General features: G+C 33.8%; 1 protein-coding gene and 2 long non-coding RNA genes across 3 annotated transcripts in view; all 3 read left to right on the forward strand.

Moving 5' to 3' along the window:
- LOC133183097 (uncharacterized) overlaps positions 1-23254 on the forward strand; it is a 250024-nt gene that overhangs the window by 143041 nt on the left and 83729 nt on the right. The gene's annotated exons all lie outside the window — the stretch shown is intronic.
- Positions 17868-18935, forward strand: LOC133183942 (uncharacterized). The gene is made up of 3 exons (XR_009720785.1): positions 17868-17912; positions 18170-18241; positions 18869-18935. It is a non-coding gene; the product is annotated as an uncharacterized LOC133183942 (long non-coding RNA).
- On the forward strand, positions 18991-22294 carry LOC133184037 (cysteine-rich, acidic integral membrane protein-like). The gene is made up of 7 exons (XM_061318907.1): positions 18991-18995; positions 19157-19319; positions 19451-21418; positions 21535-21605; positions 21711-21774; positions 21948-22100; positions 22194-22294. The coding sequence occupies exons 1-7, from the start codon at positions 18991-18993 to the stop codon at positions 22281-22283; spliced, it is 2514 nt and encodes an 837-aa protein (XP_061174891.1). The 3' UTR covers positions 22284-22294.

Genomic DNA, 23254 nt, shown 5'->3' on the forward strand with positions numbered 1-23254 from the left:
TTCGCCCTGTTATAAAAAGCAAACATATTTTAAATAATTTTTAATCCTTATGTGAATCAGTATGCATTAATTAAAAATCTGAGACGAAAAAACAACAAAAGTTCAACGCGCAAGATCATTACATACAGTTCAACTTTTGCCATATTTTTAGAAATCCGTGTTCACCGCGAACACCCCTGTCACCGATCGAGTGTCGCCAATATTTTTCCTACCTTGAGACGGATTTTTATGAAACTTGCTTTATTACATTGAATATTCATTACAGATCGGGAAAATAGCATTATACTGGCAAGCAAAAATTTTCACTCTTATTGCCGGTGTCGTAACAGTATTTCACTTGAGGTTCACGTCAAATCATGGCTGACGCAAAATAATTCCTGAATCTTCCCTTCCGATTCGGGCATTTTAACACGAGACTGGAGCTGAATTTTTTTATGAGATGAAAAACAATATGTAAACTTCCTATATTGACTAGATTCATTAAAATTTAGGGCGTGCTGAATTTTCTATATACTGTATTTGAGTGGGGAGTGATTAGGTCCTGGACTTGATTTTCAAGCACCTGCTCGACTTCGAGCGAGACAAACTTGCGTGCCTTGCTGGATGGCTATGTATTTTTTGGTACTAAAATCTTTATAAAGAATTGTTTTACAAGATCTGAAAAGGAAACTTCTCAAAAGTTTGTTTTCAATTAATACCATCTACTCAAAGTTGCGCATTTTTGGTAAGAATATATAGCAAAATTTAATACTGTTGTGCAACCTGCATATATAGGGGTCCTCAGATATAGAGAGAATCCGATCATAAATGGCGGACACATTCCTTTTACGAATCGTGTTCAGCTTTAAAACGCAACATTTGCATCAATGTACGACTTGTTTCATACCAACTGTTCCGCCATATTTCTTTCAGATACCTTGTCTTATTGTTAACGATATATACCCTAGTGCCCTCGTTACACTTGAGTGAATTTTTGGGTCGGCTATCGACGCGTGCACACCTCCGATAGTAAAGTATTTGGGAATACATAAATTGATGAAAACATTTTAAAACCAGAACAGATAAAAACAGTCATAAATTAATGATGAATAATTATCGTTTTGAATAACATAAATTTGCACTCGAATACGCTGAGTCCGTGCTGATCAGATTTTGGTCAGGGAAAATAGCAAAAGTGAAAAAGGGAATTAGTATTTGCGCGACTGGGTAAAAAATAAGAAATCACTAAAAAAAAAAAAGGTCTGATTGCTGATTATCTAAAAACTAAACTGAGTAATTTGGTGTGGGAAAAAAAATTTAGAACACGACATGAGAGCATTTAACCAGAACACAAATTAACAAATATACACATACGTGGAGCGCGGGGGGGGGGGGGGGGGGATATACTCCCTTTTCTCAGAGTGGCTTTCAGGCACGTAGCATCTAAGAAATAATTGACACTTTACCTGAAAAATTTTTGACAAGGAAAAAAAAAATTATAATAATAATAATAATAATAATAATAATAAAAGTAAATTAAAAAAAAATAAAATAAAAAAAAAATCTCCAAAATCCTATTTTGTGGCGAGGATGGGGGGGGGGGGCAACTTTTTCGAGGATTTGACTATAGTGCAACAAAAAGTGGAGGAGATCAGCCTTTGAGTGTGTATTTCATACTAAACAGTAAAACACTATGCTCGGAAAAAAGGGGGCATCTCCCACCTACGCGTTCGACAGGGATTTTTTTTTATTTTAAGACTGGCTGCCCCCCCCCCACTCTAATCCAACATTATTGTACACTGTACTCAAATATTTTTCTGCTGAAAATGATAGTATGAATGGAATCTGTCCCTCCCCTGACTAAAGATTTTTTTAAATGCCTGTTTTCCTTCTTCACTTCCCCCAATTTTTAAGTGCCTAAAGTTTTTCTTTTGCTTGTCAGTCATTTTACTGCCCCTGCTCCCATTTTGAGAAACGGTGCTACGTGCCTGTTTTATATGCATGTATTGAAAGTCTTTTCAGATTGGAGAGTTTCCGCAGGTAGTCTAAAATTTGGTACCTATTCAATTTCTTGTATTTTGAGAAAATCTTAAAAAATAGTTTAAGGATTACTTAAAACCTAAACCGCATGATTATGGATAAATATTTTGTGCATTTTCAGTACAAGTATACTCTCTCTCTCTCTCTCTCTCTCTCTCTCTCTCATGTGTAAGCATCCATACATGTAAGAGTAATAATGCATATAAAATCCGATGTAGTAAAAATCTTGGGAAATGATATAGTCTTTATAAGGGCAGATCGAGGAATTTTTCTGGGGCAGGGTGGATCAAACCTGCTGAAAAAAATGTCTCCTTTTTTTGACAAGCCAAAAGAAAAAGAAAAGAAGGAAAAAACCTACACACCCAAACGAAAATGGAACAAAATTGTGAAAACTATATATTACGGGGATGGAAACATGTGGTCCCTTCTCATGTACTTTCCAGAGGAAACCAATTCAGTTTTTCGTTTCTTTATACCTCCGAAGAGCACAGAGGGTTCCTACTAGAAATTATTTAGACAAGAAAAAATAATAATAACCAATATCAAAATAAAAAAAAAAGAAGAAAACTTTTGTGTGTGTGTGTGGGGGGGGGGGGGTTGGACACTGTCAGGGGCACATTGTTTTCCTTTCCTATAAACTTTGACTATTAATTATATAATATTTAAAGAAATAATACACATGCACGCAACCATATTTTAATCATTCAGTCACATCACAAAATTTCTTTAAATATCCAAAACGTGTAAATATGTGTAGTTGTTAAAAAAAACACGTAATGTAATAATTAGTACTTTTGCATCGTCTCTTGATATTTTTGGCAATGCGTGCGAGGATTGTTGAATCACACCACTTCACATTTGGGAACATGGTAGAACTATTTCAATTATCAATATTACTTTCACATATACTAATGGTGTAAAACTTACTCAACTTCAATATATATACAAAAACATGTACTGTAGATTATTTTATATACACATAATTATATGTCTGTGCTTGTTGGTAATTGTATCAATCGTGCTTGTAATTTGTGACGCCTAAAAGGGTCCTGATTCGAAAATGTATACAGACACAAATTGTTCAGTGTGTGTAAATTTAAGATATATCAGTTTTATATTTAAAATAGTTGAGGCCAGTTCATTGCAAGTATTTAAATATATTTGATCAAGGAAAATCCGACCTTTTCCGACGTTTGTTTAAAATATATATTGAAAAATGTATTCTACATATTCCACCCCCCCCCCCTTTCATTTTCTTTAAAAGATGTAAGATCCGTAACAAGAATGTACCACCTTCGATATTTTACCTGACCAAAAATGCTGATCGGCAGGGACCATGTGTGTTCAAGTGCTAGTGACAATTTGTTTACCGTTGAGTTACAAATGGAGTTATTTCTTCTGTGATGCATATTTTAATAAAAGGAAAATAGGAAGTAACTAGAAACTCATTGCGAGCAATGAGAGGTCTTCCGTCCGATTCTGAAAATAAAAACGAGAATTCAAGCTGAAAAAGTGATAAAAGAAATTCAGACACTCTGGAAATTTAACCCTGGTCGTCAGCGTGAAAATCCAACGTGCTATTTCCTTAAACCGGAAGTTGACGTTTTCAAGGTTACTCTAGACATTTGCACTCTGAATAACATATTTAAAATTCATTTCAAATACTTTATCTATAAAGAATATTTATTGGAAAGTAAAATGCTCAAATTATTTAGTTTATCTCATATAACCGGAAATTGTAGATTTTGTTTCCGGTGGGACCAACATCTTTCGAATCTGCGAAAAAGATGCAATAAAGTGATGCAATTTTTAATTAAAAAAAGAAAAGTTGAAATTTTCTATTTCTTTTATCACTTCCTGTGACGACTGGAAGTGACGGCTGACGCTTTGAACCCAAATGGTTTTGCCTACATCATAAGGACTGTTGCTCATATAAGTTTGGTGTCTTACCGTTTTCGAGATCTTGCTTAGACAACTTCTCGTATAGAATTTTTCAAGAACTCTTGAGAGTAGTTTTAATTGTAATAAACAGGCTATATTCTGGATTGATTAACCTACCAAGCCAACCTTCTTCTTTTTTTTTTTTTTTTTTTTTTAGATTTTGTCAAATCAGTGTTTTTGCAATTCTCAATGCATTTCCTATGTAAAATGTTGATAAAAGGGACCTACATAATTTTTCGCCATAATATTTCTCCAAAACTCACTTATTTCATATGGTTTTTGTTTTATATATATTATCTACTTTCATTTCCTATGACTTCTAGATATTTTAGCTAAAAATGTATATATAGAAACAAGACAAGGACATACCGGCACCGATCTCTATTTTTGAGTTACTTCCCTTAACAGCTATAATTACATATTATCCATGAGGGTCAAGAGAGTCAGACTGGTTGATTGATTCTATCATGTAATTGACTGAATTGATTGAAACACATTGTCATAAAAATATTGGCATGGATTTATTTCAATTTTTATTAGTAGTTACTAAATGCTGCTTCCTTCATACAACCTAGAAACTGATCTCAGTCGGTCTACCTTTCAGCATATGTCAAATCTTTGCCCTTCCCAGGATACTGAGCATAACTATGGTAAATGACGACCTGTTGGCTCTTTGTCTCCTGAATACAATGTACAACAAAGTCATTACTACTTTTCTTTCTTGCTGTATAGATGATTCTACCCGTTGAAGGAAGTACACGTGCTTTTTGTTTAACTTGCCAATGTCCGTAAAATATAACATGGGTCCTTCAAAAATGCAAGGATTTTTCAGGATTTACTTAAAACAAATGCAAATACCCAGGATTCACACAGAAAAAAAAAATCATTTATAAAGATGAAAACGTAAATTAAAGGTAAAAAATGAGAAAGAAAATTCAGACATAATCGGGATTAAACCCGAAATAATAGAACACCGTTGACGTTTGAGGTTAGTGTGCGAGGTACCAGCCACCCGAGGAGCTCCGAGTGCCGACCTGCTCGTCGGAGTTTACAGAGACAGCCGCAATTTTGGACCCGCTTCAAATTTTAAAATGCGAATATCTAGAGTTTGGATTCATCAATTTTTAAACAAATTATATATTAGGCCTTTTTGGAAATGCCTCTATTAACTCTACTAATATCAAACAAAAATATTGAAAAACAAAAAAGTTAGAAAATTCATTTTTTTAAAATTGGCATCCGGTAACGACCGGAAGTACCGACGATGAATGAAAGGTCATGTCCCGGCTAGGATTTATCACGATCTATAATCCCTGAAAGTTTCACATTGATATCTTTTACCGTTCTTGAGATTAGTTGCGGACAAAATGTCTTTTAAAATTCAGAAAATGGTCGGTAACTTGGCACCGGAAGTGATTTTCCAAAAAATCTCTCGGATAAAATAACTTCAGATTACAACACATTGTTCCTGCAAATTTCATTAAATTTCATCAAGTAGTCTTTGAGAAATCGCGTGCACAAAATTAGATGGGCGGAAAAATAATAATAATAACTAGAAACTTATTGCGAGCAATGAGAGGTCTTCCGTCCGATTCTGAAAATAAAAACGAAAATTCAAGCTGAAAAGTGATAAAAGTAATTCAGACACTCTGGAGATTTAACCCTGTTCATCAGCTTGAAAATCCAACGTGCTAACCATTAACCATTCACTTTTTGCATCACTTCCTGTCACGACCGGAAGTAACGGTGATTTTCTCTCCATTCAAATAAACTGATGACTGACTATCAGTCCTGAAAGTTTTAGACTTCAGTCGTTTACTGTTGCAGAGCAATATTGTGAGAACAAATTCTAATTTTGAGGACAGGTAAACACGCGACCGGAAGTGAATTTTATAAAAATCTCTGACTTTTCTCTAGACATTTGCAGTATCTACAACATACATAAAATTATTTCAAGTACTTTATCCATAAGCAATATTTACGAGAAAATTAAATATAAAAATAACGTAGTTTATCTCCTAAAACCTGAAGTTTATGCTTCCGGTGGAGTCTAACATATTTCAAAACAGCGAAAGAGATGCAATAAAGTGATGCAAATATTAATTCTAAAAGAAAAGTTAAAATTTCTGATTTCTTTGATCACTTTCTGTAACAAGCGGAAAGTGACGACTGAAGCGTTTAACCCAAATGGTTTCGCCTACCCCTCAAAGTCTATTACTCATAAAGGTTTGGTGTTTTTTACTTGTTTTTGAGAGTTCGCTCAGACTTCTCATTTTGAGGACAGGAAAACACGCGACCGAAAGTGAATTTTTGAAATATATTTAAGGTTACTCTACACATTTGCACTCTGAATAACATATTTAAAATTCATTTCAAATACTTTATCTATAAATAATATTTATGGGAAAGTAAAATACTTAAATTGTGTAGTTTTTCTCTTATAACCAGAAGTTGTCGTTTTTGTTTCCGGTGGGACCAACATCTTTCGAACGAAAAAGATGTAATAAAGTGATGCAATTTTTAATTTAAAAAAAAGAAAAGTTGAAAATTTCGATTTCTAAGATCACTTCCTGTGACGACCAGAAGTGAGGCTGACGCTCTGAACCCAAATGGTTTTGCCTACATCTTAAGGTCTGTTGCTCATATAAGTTTGGTATCTTAATCTCTTACTGTTTCCGAGATCTTGCTCAGTCAACTTCTCATTTTGAGGTTAGAAAAACACGACCGGAAGTGAAGTTTACAAAGATATTTGACGTTACTCTAGACATTTGCACTCTGAATAACATATTTAAAATTCATTCCAAATACTTTATCTACAAAAGATATTAATGTGAAAGAAAAATACTCAAATTATGTAGTTTTTCTCTTATAACCGGTAGTTGACGTTTTTGTTTCCGGTGGGACCAACATATTTCGAAACTATAAAAGAGATGCAATAATGTGATGTAAGTATTGATTTAAAAAGGAAAGTTTAAATTTAACAATTTCTTTGATCACTACCGTTAGCAACCGGAAGTGCCGACGACGAAATGCCTCACCGCACACAAGGTGCTGTACAGTTACTCAAACAACTGAATTACAGCTTTTGCTTAAAAGTGATAAAAGGAACCTACATAATTTTTCACCTTAATATTTCTCCAAAACCCAATTATTTCATATAGTTTTTGTATTATAAACATTATTGTATTTTCATTTCCTATGATTTCTAGATGTTTTAGCTGAAAACGTAAATATAGAAACAAGACAAGGACATACCGGCACCGATCTTTATTTTTCAGTTACTTCCCGTAACAGCTCTAATTACATATTATTCATAAGGGTCAAGAGAGTCAGACTGGTTGATTGATTCTATCATGTAATTGACTGAATTGATTGAAACACATTGTCATAAAAATATTGGCATGGATTTATTTCAATTTTTATTCGTAGTTTACTTCGTATTACTTCCTTCATACAACCTAGAAACTGATCTCAGTCGGTCAACCCTTCAGCATATGTCACATCTTTGCCTTTCCCAGCATACTGAGCATAACTATGGTAAATGACGAACTGTTGGCTCTTTGTCTCCTGAATACAATGTACAACAAAGCCAATACTTTTCTTTCTTGCTGTATAGATGATTCTACCCGTTGAAGGAAGTACATGTGCTCTTTGTTTACCTCTGTAAACATACGCTTTTTTTGGTTTTACCGCCTAGAGAATTCTACACGGGAGATCACTATTTCATAAGTAAAAAACTCCATGAATTTAACCTTTTTTCTCCGGACTTTGACTTGCCAATGTCCTTAAAATATAACATGGGTCCTTCATAAATGCAAGGATTTTTTAAGATTTATTTAAAACAAATGAAAATAGCGCTGGATTCACACAGAAAAAAACATCATTTATAAAGATGAAAACGTAAATTAAAGGTAAAAAATGAGAAAGAAAATTCAGACATAATCGGGATTAAACCCGAAATTGTAGAACACCGTTGACGTTTGAGGTTAGTGTGCGAGGTACCAGCCACCCGAGGAGCTCCGAGTGCCGACCTGCTCGTCGGAGTTTACAGAGACAGCCGCAATTTTGGACCCGCTTCAAATTTTAAAATGCGAATATCTAGAGTTTGGATTTATCAATTTTTAAGCAAATTATATATTTAGCCTTTTTGGAAATGCCTATATTACCCCTGCTAATATCAAAGAAAAATATTGAAAAACAAAAAAGTTAAAAAAATTTGACTTTTTAAATTTGCATCCGGTAACGACCGGAAGTGCCGACGACAAACAAAAAGTCACGTCCCGGCTAGGATTTATCACAATCTATAATCCCTGAAAGTTTCACATTGATATCTTTTGCCGTTCTTGAGATTATCCGCGGACAAAATGTCTTTTTAAATTCAGAAAATGGTCTGTAACTTGGCACCGGAAGTGATTTTCCAAAAAAAAAACTCTCGAATAAAATAACTTCAGATTACAACACATTGTTCCTGCGAATTTCATTAAATTCCATCCAGTAGTCTCTGAGAAATCGCGTGCACAAAATTAGAAAGTCAAAAAAATAATAAGAAGAATAATAACTAGAAACTCATTGCGAGCAATGAGAGGTCTTCCGTCCGATTCTGAAAATAAAAACGAAAATTCAAGCTGAAAAAGAGATAGAAGAAATTGAGACACTCTGGAGATTCAACCCTGGTCGTCAGCGTGAAAATCCAACGTGCTAACCATTAACCATTCACTTTTTTACATCACGACCGGAAGTACCGGAAGTAACGGCGATGCAAGATTTTCTCACGATTCAAATAAACTGATGACTGACCATCAATCCTGAAAGCTTTAGACTTCAGTCGTTTACTGTTGCAGAGCAATATTGTGAGATCAAATTCTAATTTTGAGGACGGGTAAACACGCGACCGGAAGTGAATTTTATAAAAATCTCTGACTTTTCTCTAGACATTTGCAGTATATACAACATACATAAAGTCATTTGAAGTACTTTGTGGATGAGCAATATTTATGAGAAAGTTAAATATCAAAATTAAGTAGTTTATCTCCTAAAACCGGAAGTTGACGTTTTTGTTTCCGGTGAAGTCTAACATATTTCAAAACAGCGAAAGAGATGCAATAAAGTGATGGAAGCATTAATTTAAAAAAGTAAAGTTAATTCTTTTTAGATTTCTTTGATCACTTCCTGTGACAAGCGGAAGTGACGACTGACGCGTTTAACCCAAATGGTTTCGCCTATTCCTCAAGGTCTATTACTCATAAAAGTTTGGTGTTTTAATCTTTTACCTGGTTTTCTCGCTCAGACAACTTCACATTTTGAGGACAGGAAAACATGCGACCGGAAGTGAATTTTTGAAAGATATTGAAGATTACTCTAGACATTTGCAGTCTGAATAACATATTTAAAATCCATTTCAAATACTTTATCTAGAAATAAATATTGATGGGAAAGTAAAATACTCAAATAATGTAGTTTTTCTCTTATAACCGGAAGTTGTCGTTTCTGTTTCCGGTGGGACCACCATCTTTCGAATCTGCGAAAAAGATGCAATAAAGTGATGCAATTTTTAATTAAAAAAAGAAAAGTTGAAATTTTTGATTTCTTTGATCACTTCCTGTGACGACCGGAAGTGACGACTGACGCTCTTAACCCAAATGGTTTTGCCTTCATCTTAAGGTCTGTTGCTCATATAAGTTTGGTATCTTAATCTCTCACCGTTTCCGAGATCTTGCTCAGACAACTTCTCATTTTGAGGACAGGAAAACACGCGACCGGAAGTGAATTTAACAAAGATATTTGACGTTACTCTAGATATTTGCAGTCTAAATAACATATTCAAAATTCATTTTAAATACTTTATCTACAAAGGATATTAATGGGAAAGAAAAATACTCAAATTATGTAGTTTTTCTCTTCTAACCGGAAGTTGACGTTTTTGTTTCCGGTGGGACCAACATATTTCGAAACTACAAAAGAAATGCAATAATAAGGTATAAGAATTGACTTAGAAAAGCAAAGTTGAAATTTTACGATTTCTTTAATCACTTCCTTAGACGACCGGAAGTGCCGACGACGAACAAAAAGTAGCGTCCTGGCTTGTACCTATCACGATCTATAATCCCTGAAAGTTTCACATTGATATCTCTTGTTGTTATTGAGATTATCCGCGGACAAAATGTCATTTTGAATTCAGAAAATGGTCCTTAACTTGGCACCGGAAGCGAATTTCCAAATTTTCTCTCAGATAGATCAAGTTCATGTTACGTCACATCTTTCCAGAAAATTTCATGTAAATCCATCCAATAGTCTTCGAGAAATCGCGTGCACAAAATTAGAAAGTCAAAAAAATAATAAAAATAATAATTAATAATAACTAGAAACTCATTGCGAGCAATGAGAGGTCTTCCGTCCGATTCTGAAAATAAAAACGAGAATTCAAGCTGAAAAAGTGATAAAAGAAATTCAGACACTCTGGAGATTTAACCCTAATCGTCAGTGTGAAAATCCAATGTGCTAACCATTAACCATTCACTATTTTACATCACTTCCTTTCACGACCGGAAGTAACGGCGATGCAAGATTTTCTCACGATTCAAATAAACTGATGACTGAATATAAGTCCTGAAAGTTTTAGTCCTCAGTCGTTTACTGTAGCCGAACAATATTGTGGGACTAAATTTTAATTTTGATAACAGGTAAACACACAACTGGAAGTGAATTTTATAAAAATCTCTGACTTTTCTCTAGACATTTGCAGTATCTACAACATGCATAAAATCATTTCAGGTACTTTATCGATAAGTGATATTTATGAGAAAGTTAAATATAAGAATAACGTAGTTTATCTCCTACAACCGGAAGTTGACGTTTTTGTTTGCGGTGGAATCTAACATATTTCAAAACAAAAGAGATGCAATAAAGGCATGTAAGTTTTAATTTAAAAAAGAAAAGTTAAATTTTTTTATTTCTTTGATCACTTCCTGTGAGAAGCGGAAGTGACGACTGACGCGTTTAACCCAAATGGATTAACCTACCCCTCAACGTCCATTACTCTTAAAATTTTGGTGTTTTAATCTTTTACCTGTTTTTGAGATCTCGCTCAGACAACTTCTCATTTTGAGGACAGGAAAACACGCGACCGGAAGTGAATTTTTGAAAAAAATATTTAAGGTTACTCTAGACATTTGCACTCTAAATAGCACATTTAAAATTCATTTCAAATACTTTATCTATAAAGAATATTTACGGGAAATTAAAAAACTCAAATTATTTAGTTTTTCTCTTCTAACCGGAAGTTGTCGTATTTGTTTCCGGTGGGACGAACATCTTTCGAATCTGCGAAAAAGATGCAATAAAACGATGCAATTTTAATTAAAAAAAGAAAAGTTGAAATTTCCGTTTTCTTTGATCACTTCCTGTGACGACCGGAAGTGACGACTGACGTTCTTAACCCAAATGGTTTTGCCTACATCTTAAGGTCTGTTTCTAATAAAAGTTTGGTGTCATAATCTCTTACCGTTTCCGAGATCTTGCTCAGACAACTTCTCATTTTGAGGACAGGTAAACACGCGACCGGAAGTGAATTTTACAAAGATATTTGACGTTACTCTAGACATTTGCAGTCTGAATAACATATTTAAAATTCATTTCAAATACTTTATCTACAAAAGATATTAATGGGAAAGAAAAATACTCAAATTATGTAGTTTTTCTCTTCTAACCGGAAGTTGACGTTTTTGTTTCCGGTAGGACCAACATATTTCGAAACTACAAAAGAGATCCAATAATGTGATGTAAGTACTGTTTTAAGAAAGGAAAGTTGAAATTTTACGATTTCTTTGATCACTTCCGTAGGCGACCGGAAGTGCCGACGACGAACAAAAAGTAGCGACCCGGCTAGTACCTATGACGAACTATAATTCCTGAAAGTTTGACATTGATATCTCTTGTCGTTCTTGAGATTATCCGCGGACAAAATGTCATTTTGAAATCAGAAAATGGTCTGTAACTTGGCATCGGAAGGGAATTTTCAAAAAATCTCTCAAGTAGATCAAGTTCATGTTACAACACACTTTTCCTGAAAATTTCATATAAATCCATCCAATAGTCTTCGAGAAATCGCGTGCACAAAATTAGAAAGTCAAAAAAATAAGAATAATAATAATAATAACTAGAAACTCATTGCGAGCAATGAGAGGTCTTCCGTCCGATTTTGAAAGTAAAAACGTAAATTCAAGCTGAAAAGGTGATAAAAGAAATTCAGACACTCTGGAGATTTAACCCTGGTTGTCAGGGTGAAAATCCAATGTGCTAACCATTAACCATTCACTTTTTTGCATCACTTCCTGTCAAGACTGGAAGTAACGGCGATACAAGATTTCCTCGCGATTCAAATAAACTGATGACTGACTATCAGTTCTGAAAGTTTTAGACTTCAGTCGTTTACTGTTGCCGAGCAATATTGTGAGAACAAATTCTAATTTTGAGGACAGGTCAACACGCGACCGGAAGTGAATTTTATAAAAAATCTCTGACGTCTCTCTATACATTTGCAGTATCTACAAGATGCATATAAACATTTCAAGTACTTTATCGATAAGCGATATTTAAGAGAAAGTTAATTATCGAAATAACGTAGTTTATCACCTAAAACCGGAAGATGACGTTTTTGTTTCCGGTGGAATCTAACAGGTTTCAAAACAGCGAAAGAGATGCAATAAAGTGATGCAAACTTTAATTTAAAAAAGAAAAGTTAAAATGTTTGATTTCTTTGATCACTTCCTGTGACGACCGGAAGTTACGACGGACGCGTTTAACCAAAATGGTTTTGCCTACTCCTCAAGGTCTGCTACTCATAAAAATTTGGTGTTTTAATCTTTTACCTGTTTTTGAGATCTCGCTCAGACAATTTTTCATTTTGAGGACAGAAAAACACGCGACCGGAAGTGAATTTTTGAAAGATATTTAAGGTTACTCTAGACCTTTGCAATCTGAATAACATATTTAAAATTCATTTCAAATACATTTTCTATAAAGAATATCTATAGGAAAGTAAAATACTCAAATTTTGTATTTTTTCTCTTATAACCGGAAGTTGTCGTTTTTGTTTCCGGTGGGACCAACATCTTTCGAATCTGCGAAAAAGATGCAATAAAGTGATGCAATTTTGAAATAAAAAAAGAAAAGTTGAAATTTTCGATTTCTTTGATCACTTCCTGTGACGACCGGAAATGACGGCTGACGCTCTGAACCCAAGTGGTTTTTGCTACATCTTAAGGTCTGTTGCTCATATAAGTCTGGTGTCTTAATCTCTTACCGTTTCCGAGATCTTGCTCAGACAACTTCTCATTTTGAGGACAGAAAAACACGCTACCGGAAGTGAATTTTTGAAAGATATTTGAGGTTACCCTAGACATTTGCTTTCTGAATAACATATATGAAATTCATTCCAAATACTTTATTTACAATAATTATTAATGGGAAAGAAAAATACTCAAATTGTGTAGTTTTTCTCTTATAACCGGAAGTTGACGTATTTGTTTCCGGTGGGACCAACATATTTCAAAACTACAAAAGAGATGCAATAAAGTGATGTAAGAATTGATTTAAAAAAGGAAAGTTGAAATTTAACGATTTCTTTGATCACTTCCGTAAGCGACCGGAAGTGCCGACGACAGACGAAAAGGTGCCCTCTCCAATCTAAAAATCATGTTCTATCATCTCTAACAAGTCTCCAGTTAATATCTTAAGCCGTTCTTGAGAACACTCGCGGACAAAATTGCATTTTAAAATCAGAAAATTGTCCATAACTTGGCACTGGAACCGAGTTTACCAAAAAACGGAATTTTATACAAAATTCATATAAGGACCTTTAATCCCTGAAAATTTCAAGGAAATTCATTGAATAGTTTTCGAGAAATCGCGTGCACAAAATTTTGTCTAAAAAAAAAAGAATAATAATAATAATAATAATAAAAATAAGAAACAATAGAATCACTATAAGGTCTTCCGTGGAGACGGAAGACCTTAATAAGAAACAGTAGAATCACTATAGGTCTTCCGCTGAAAACGGAAGTCCTATTAAGAAACAGTACAATCACTATAGGTCTTCCGCTGAAAACGGAAGACCTAATAAGAAACAGTAGAATCACTATAGGTCTTCCGCTGAAAACGGAAGACCTAATAATAAGAAACAATCACTATAAGGTCTTCCGTGAAGACGGAAGACCTTAATAATAAGAAACAGTAGAATCACTATAAGGTCTTCCGTGAAGACGGAAGACCTTAATTCTTTCGACATGTGCACATCCCCGTAGCGATAGCTGTATTTCAGGCAAATGAGTATAAAGCGTTCGACGCGTTTTCTCGGCATGCATGCATGCATGTATTACTTCAATGCGTAAGTTGCATAGTATGTGCTTATACCGTGTAGCATGCATAAAGCCCAACAGTACAGTGTTTTGTTTTGGGTTTTTTTTTTGTTTTTTTTTTTAAATGCTTGTGGTACCGTAGCTACTTTATTGTTCAATTATTTCAATAGAATAGATCAACAACACAGTATTGGCAGTCTTTGTCGTGGCTTTAATAATAATAATATATGAAATCAGATTTGACAAACACTATATCAATCCACTAAATTATTGTATTATGTATATGTTATTAAACTAAAATGCGTGATCTACATCGACTTTGGTTAGTTATGATGTAAGATCAACACTCAATAAATTGATCAATCAGTCAATATTTCAAACAATCAATACATCAATCAAACAACACAACAATCAACATATGAATCAACATTTTCAATCAATGAATGTTTCAATCAGTCAACATTACAATCAATCAGTGCATCAATGTTTTCAATCACTCAATGTATTCCATCAATGTGTCAATTAAAATAAGCCCAATTATTGGCCACGGACCTGGAAGAAAACAGAATCCGGGGCAGGCTTAAGCAAAATTCGGCAAGGTGCCGATGACAACACTGCAGATATGTCGTTGTAAAGCCATGACGCTTTGGTATGGGTGTGACAATTGTTTCCATGGTAAGCACTTTCTTGACAATAATAATCTGAAAAATACATAAAAAGAACAGCAGAAACACGAGGAAAAGAATAAAATGGATACGCTTTACAGTTTAGGGGTGGGGAGGGATGGGTTGAATTTTTTGTTGAGATGAAATTCCAGAAAGAATTTGCGATTGGCGCGCGCGTAATATATATGTGCATTAACAAGGGATGGTATCAAAACTTGATAATTGTAAAGGGTAGTATCAAAGGTCGGTAATGATAATGTTGTAAGGGTTATGCTTCTTAGACTACGTTACAAGAAGTTGATCTACTCATTTCCATAATATTACTTAACTCATATTGAGTTATATATGTAATGTATATCAAACATGCATTTGCCGTTTTGATTTTTATGCATTGCATCATAATTATTCAAAATTTATATATCCTTTCCAGTTTTCAGTAAAATTCCTAGTTTTGGTAGGATTGTTAGATTTATTGCATGTTCCAAAACTGCTTTATCGGAGATGTCTACAGGCCTACATGTTCATGACGTGTTCCAAAACTTTGCTATCGGAGATGTGTACATGCCGAAAGCCAGGCTAGAAAATCACCCAAGTGTAAAAAAGGCATCAGGGTTTATATAGTCGGTAAAATAAGTGAGCGAATCTGAAAGAAATATGGCGGAAAAGGGAGTGCGGGAATGAAACAGGTCGTACAAGGATGAAAATATCACATTTTGAAGAGTTCATGTCAGCTTTAAGTTTTAAAAACCCAAGATATATAGAATGCTAAAATTCTCTAGACTATAAGTAGTTTCTCATTATAGTTGTTTTGAACATATTTTATTGACAATATGTCAAAGGGGTTGAACACAAGTTCTAAAGATTTAGATAGTCCTCTCCCATTGGTTTTTTTTTTTTTTTTTTATAAATGTATTTATCCAAGGTTTGAATAACACGTGTTCGTGTTTATTTATATCTGTAATCTATTGGCTGTAATACTGGTCACCTTGTCAGGTGACATTTAAATATTCAACTCACCGCTGTTAGCGGCGAAAGTTCTATAGCCATTCGAAGGCCCTTTTCAGTTTAGATAATTGAATCCCCACCCCTCCCGCCCTTGCTTTACATGTTTAATAAGATTTTATATTAAAAATACTGTTTTCTTTTGTAGAAAGGAAGACAAAGAAGAAATGTATATGACATTTGTACATATATGTGTATAAAGTAAACTGCACTATCAGAGCGCTTCACATCCTAACATACGTGTTTGTGTTTATTTTATAAATTATTTATGTTTGTTTGAGTGGCACGAATAAGAACATAACAAGAACTTTACTCATGGTTATAACTTAAAATTAGCAATTCAAAGATTTCCAGTGAGGAGGAATTCGGTGCAAACTTTGTAAAATGTTAAATTACAAAAAAAAATTAATTAAAAGTTAAAAAGCTTATTATATTTCTTTACAGAGATTTCCCCCATATTAGCTGGGGGGGGGGGGGGGTGTCCCTCAATCCGCCACTTATGGCATTTAACATATTGCTTGAAAACATAGGGAAAATACTAAGTACATGTTTCAAATACCTTTTATAAAGATTAATTTGCTGCAAAAACTGCTAGGATGAAAATGTCCACTGTTAGACAGAAAACGTATCTTAGCCTCAGCGACTTACTGAAATGTCATAATACCGATTATGACATCAGAGTCAATGTCGAAATAGGCAACAAATGTCGAAACATTGTTGACTTGACGTTGTTAGATGAAGAAAATGGATTTTGTGAGTATAACACTATATACTAAAACTATTTTAAGGAACCCTCGGGTGAATATATATGCAATATTATAAATTAGGTTTACCACTACTTGCATATCATTTTCTTTTCTTTTTTTCATACTTTTACTGCACTGTTGTTTTAACAAAACTTAATACGAACCAACCCCATTATGTACGCAAGACCTAGCTGTCGACATTGTTAATGCACACGAAGTAAAATCGATGTCTACGTTATTTTTTTTCCCTAAGATATTATCATTTATATTGATATATGCATGAAAATAATCGATATGCAAAAATAGTTTAGTGAAAACAGGGTTTTTTTTTCAAAAACTATAATTTCGTGTTATAAAATTACTATTATAACGTCACAATAACAATTATGACGTCATAAACAATGACCAGATAGCAACGAATGTCGGAAGATTGTTGACTTGTCAATATTAGTGAAAATGAAAATGGATTATGTAAGTAATTTATCATTTAAAAAGATATCAAAATTCTTACTTGATAGTAGTTTGTGATGACATTTTATTTCTCTCGTTTACTTCTATCTAGGATTTTGAAGTAAAGTTGCACCGAACCAAGTACTTCCTTAAAATGGCACGGTACATTTAGCACTGTAGTGTACCAAAGTATTTATTGTTCTCTCCACTGTAATTTTATATTTTGTTTGTCACTTTACATTTTTTGGAATAGAATTTCCGAATCAGTTTTCTTAAATGAGGAATATTTCCTTAGTACTTTTACTCTAGACCCCCCCCCCCCCCCCCGGAAAATAATACACAAGGTTTAACTAATATTTTTTCAGAAAATAATACATAAGGTTTAACTAATAATTTTTCAGAAAATAATACATAAGGTTTAACTAATAATTTTTCAGCAATTGGCTATTTTTGCGGAATTTTTCAGTCCGGTAGATATCATTTTAAAAAATTATATGGTATTCAAGCTTTATGACTTATCTTCTGTAACTAAAATTTCTTTCATAAAATTGAATATTGAAATAAGCATAATGTAGATTTAAACGAATTTCCGCTTGTTTATTTAAAAAAAAAATGGGCATTGACTCAAACATTTCAAATGATGGTAGATCTAAAAAAAAATCTCATCAGTAGTTTTTGACTTGCTTTTGTAGACGGAAATCTTGGATTTCGGCGATGAGCCTGTGAAGGACGTAGTAAGTAAAAATCTTTGTCATTCATGTCAGTCCCGAACTTCGTATAATTTAAATAAATAACAAATTACTAAGTAAGGAAAGAGGTCAGAGAAAACCTGTTGAGAAAATGAAACGACGTTAAATGCATTATTTGCCCCAGTTCTCATTCCCTTAGCTTTCCAATTTCAGCGTTTTGATAAAAATATTGTTTAATGTTTTAAATAATGCTAAGGTATTTTGATGTCATTAATCTCATCGATAAAATGTTTTACTTTTAGGAGTCCAAATTGAAAATTCTCAAATTTGAATACAAATGGGCGGACGCCGTGGAAGAAGAAGAAAAACTGAAGGTACGATATGAACACATTTACAATGTACATGTAATTAAATAAATAATCCTGTAAACTTCCTCTCCTTGCTTTCTTGTATACTCATGTTCATCATTATTTGTTATAAAAGGGTAATAAAAATGATATGGCATAACATGGTTTCGATTCCAAAGAAATATTATTTTGGAATCATATGTCTGACCGTCCTCTCCGCTATATTTCCGAACAGTGATTTTGCAATAGAGAAACATTAAGAATCCCATGTTTGGCACAAAATAAGTTGCGTACATGTAGGATCAGAGAGTGACTCTTTAATTAGGGCGAAATGCCTCTGAGATCTGAGAGTAAATTCTTGTCCTGGTTAAAAATTTTAATAAGAAAAACAGACGGTTTGTTTTACTTGACAGAAAAATAAATTTTGACGGGGAATGTATAATTAAGCTAGTTTCATTCAATTCATTCAAGCAACAATTAGCCATAGACGGGGGGTGGGGGTGGGGGGTCTGCTCTCGCAATTTCAAAATGCTCTGTCTATTGAAATAATATATATCTACATCACTACACATACTGAAATATATTTACATTTATATATATTTCATACATTATTTCCATCCTAATCATTAATAAATGATTGTATACACATTTCAGGGAAAAGTAGAGCCTTCAGAAGCAGGAGTTTATATAGGCTGGGAGGAGTACAGTAAGCCCGTCGAACCAACTTCGTTCCGAGTGGAATATTCTGAGGTAACAAAGAATGAATTTAAACTTTCATGGCGTGATATTATAAACAATGCACTACTAAATTTCATATTGAGAAGCTATTAGTATTCGGCATTCAATTTGGTTTTAGGAACGACGTCGTAACAAAACAAGCCGTTCAGAAGACAGTTTGTTTTCTAAGAGGAATCCGGCTCCTTTGGTTTCTTACAACAACAGGAGTCCAACAAACACAAGAGGATCGGAATACTCGCGACCAAGATCCAGAAATAGGAGAAACAGTACATATGGCACAAATCCCAGGAGAAATGGCAGATATAAGGAAGATACTGCTCCCTTTCGCTACAGAAAAGATGATTATTCGAACACTCCTCCACACAAGGTATGATATTAATGCATTTTTATTCAATGCAATCATACTGCCTTTAGATATGATGTACCTTGTTAGTGTTTTCCGTTGAATTTGAAGAAAATAAATACAGTTTATGTAAATTATCTTTATTTTTCTCACAGGGTGAAACATTCATTTCCAACAAAAATGAAATCAAGGGTTCTAATAGAAGAGAAGTGGTTAACCTCCAAAGTTTTCGAAATGAGCAATCCAGAAATATCAACGATATCAACAACAATGTCAGACCCTTCTTCAAAGACCCCTTTGATATCCCCAGAAGGAAAGTCACCTACATTGATCCAAATAAAGACAGCAGTAAGAGAAAGGATACATGTGATGTTGTGGGAAAACCAGGTAACAGTGATGATAAGATTCTCCCCCGTACAATGGGAAACAAGAACGACAGCCGTAGATCTGACGCATTTTGGAACTCCAACTACAATCTAAAAGATGAAGTTTCTCATAGTATAGTAAACAACAAGCTTGGTCATTTTAAGAGGAGCGATAATCATAGTCCTCATAACCATGTCGGTTACATTCAAGGGGAGACTATTAACACGCAAAAAGACATTAGCCGTCTTACGGTAGGAAAAACGGAAAGTCTTGAAAAAAATTACAGGCATGATTTGAAAAGAACTAATGAGAATCCTAAAGATGGTTATGCTCATCATGATTTGGATATCACAGAAAACAGCGTCAAAAGCCACGATCGTTACGTTGAAGACACCACAGCTAGCAGTATCATAAACAAGGTTTCTAATGATGTGGATATCACAGCCAACAGTTTCAATAGCCAAGCTTGTAATGATTTGGTCACCACAGACAACAATACCAAAAGCAAGGATTGTAATGATTTGGTCACCACACACAACGATACCAAAAGTAAGGATTGTAATGATTTGGTCACCATAGACAACGATACCAAAAGTAAGGATTGTAATGATTTGGTCATCACAGACAACGATACCAAAAGTAAGGATTGTAATGATTTGTTCACCACAGACAACGATACCAAAAGCAAGGATTGTAATGATTTGGTCACCATAGACAACGATACCAAAAGCAAGGATTGTAATAAGTTGGTCACCACAGACAACGATACCAAAAGTAAGGATTGTAATGAGTTGGTCACCACAGACAACGATACCAAAAGCAAAGATAATAGTGATTTGGTCACCAGAGACAACGATACCAAATGCAAGAATTGTAATGATTTGGTCACCACAGACAACAATACCAACAGTAATGATAGTAATAATTTGGTCACCACAGACAACGATACCAAAAGCAAGAATTACAACGTTTTGCACTTCACAGACAACAGTTACAAAAGCCAGCTGGATTATAAAGTTGTGATCACTACAGACAATTATGTCAAAAGCAAGGAATGGAATGATGTGGACCCCACAGACACCTATGATTTTAATGATGTGGACATTGCAGACAAAAATGTCAAAAGCCAAGATAGTTTGAACATCACAGACACCAGTGTCAAAAGCAAGGAATATAATATTGTAGTCACCACAGAGAACAATGCCAAAAGCAATGATTGTAATGTTGTGCACACCACAGACACCGGTGTCAGAAGCCAAGATTTTATAGTTGTTGATACCACAGATAACAGTTTCAAAAGCCCAGATTGCAAAGAGAAAAGCATAGACAACAGTGCTAAAATTCATGATTGCAATGTTGTGGATATCACAACCGAAAGTGATAAAAGCCAGGATTGTAACATTGTGGTTACAATCGACAACAGTTTCAAAATCCAGGATTTTAACATTGGCTACACCACAGACAACAGTGTCAAGTACCCGGATTGTAATATTGAAGACGGATATGTATCAAAAGAAATCAGCCAAGTTTCTGCAAAGAAAATTCCTTTGTATGTAAGTGAGAATTTTCTTATAGAACAAACAGACAAGCGGGTGTATATTTATGATGAAAGAACTGGATTGGACATTGGAGAAATCCATGCCCAGTATATTCCCTGTATTCTGAAAGAGGAAAGAAGAAACCCCCAGAGTTTTGCAGTGACGACAAATACACAAGATTCAAAAAGCGGTAGTGCAGCTGCACACCGAATTATAAAGGTTTGTAAGTTAATGATTTTGTTTAAAATTTGATTCCATATTATACATAACCTGTACAGCTAGGGAACAGTTGTCCAGTTTATTTACTTAATATTCTAACCTTTGCTTCTTTGTAGAATTCCAAAGACGATAAATACTCGTTAGAAGCAAAGGGTGGAACAGCTACTTCTGTATTTCCACTAAAAACGTAAGAATAATTTGATACTAGTATTAATAAAACTACAGATTTTGTCATTTCTTCTGAAGACCTTATGATCTACAAAAAAATTATAATTCTTTTTTTTTTCTGTAGGAATATTCCGTGGAAGAATGGTATGGAGATTATCGATAGCGAGATTAGTTTTTTGTCATCAGAGGTACGAGAATGAGGATTTTATACTTTGATTGTGACTTGACATTTAACGCTGATAATAGAATAATTTACTGGAATTTATATATTTTTTTAAAAAAAATGTCTTATTTTATCTTTATTTACATAATCAGCAACTTTGATTTTTTTAATGTCTCAATTATTTTTTTTTCGAAATAGATAATTGACCTAGAAGAGCCTCATTCAAAAGGAACCAAGTCAAAAACTGATTTCCTGAGGATTCTCAGTGAACCAGACGAAGATGCTCCTATTGTGACCAATGGTAGATCATCTTTCTGGCAATTATTTCTGTGTGGATCGTCGTGTTTATCAGTGAGTACATAACTTGAATAATTAAAAGTTTAGTTCTACCCCTTAAGACATTTTTTTAAATGAAATAATTATATTATTTTAATTCATTTTCAGAAAAAGAAGTCTCGTAAAAAAGAATCAGAAATTATACAGAGAATACGGCAGTTTTTCCGAGGAAATAAATCAAGAAATAAAAAAGAATAATTTAAAGATATAAGGGAATATATTTTATAATAAATGATAAATCTTATCAAATTTTCTCAATGTGTTTTTTTATGATTTTTTTTTTTAAAGGGACCGTACGAATATGGTAAAAAAAAAAAATGCTCTACTCATTTGAGTGGGCTATTGGTACGTTGCGGTATGGAACAGAACCAGTTATGGGGTACCCTTGTGTACGGAAGCGTATATAGGTCTCTACACTTGTTGTGTGTGGAAGGGTAAAAATGAATCTAAAAATGTTACTTTATTATAATACATTCGGTAATCTAATAACATAAATTACTCCAGCAGTGACAAGTAGAGTGTCGTACAATGAAATGTCTAAAAGCAAATTTAAATATACATTTACATCCACTAAATATTATCTCAGTCTTTTATTTTTTGTAAAAGCTTACTCGTTTATCAACACTTTAACGCCGCTAAGCAAGACACCTGTATAGATTTCTTGAGCAGCAGCTCTTCCACCAATGAAACATACACTGACGTACATATAATTATAATGATACAATATTTTACGTACTTAATCCTACTTTATATTATTATTTGACTTCAATATCTGAGTGAAAAGTTGATAAAAATCACTATACCAAGAACATGTATACATTTAATTATTTAGAAAGGTTTATCTTTAATTCGTTCTTTTTGAAACTTTTGTAAAATAAAATCTGCATAACATATTTCTTTCTGGTCTAGGAAACTGTCCTAGAATGTTTTACAGTAAAGAACAAGATACGGTTTCAATACAAATCTGGCTCTGTATTTTTCTAAAATATGAAAGTGATGTAAGAGATTAAAACTCGTGCTTTTTGAATCATTGAAATTCCATGCAGTAAGATCATACAAATGGTTAGAAAATATTGTTTTGATTTATTTCATTCCACATTAGTGATTAAAAAACATATACATGCGTAGCAGGAAACACATAAATCAAAATTTGATTTCATTTTTATACT

The sequence above is a fragment of the Saccostrea echinata genome, unplaced genomic scaffold (genome assembly GCF_033153115.1).
Source record: "Saccostrea echinata isolate AGI-Se365-2 ecotype Australia unplaced genomic scaffold, CSIRO_AGI_Sech_v1 ptg000009l, whole genome shotgun sequence".
NCBI classification, from domain to species: domain Eukaryota; kingdom Metazoa; phylum Mollusca; class Bivalvia; order Ostreida; family Ostreidae; genus Saccostrea; species Saccostrea echinata.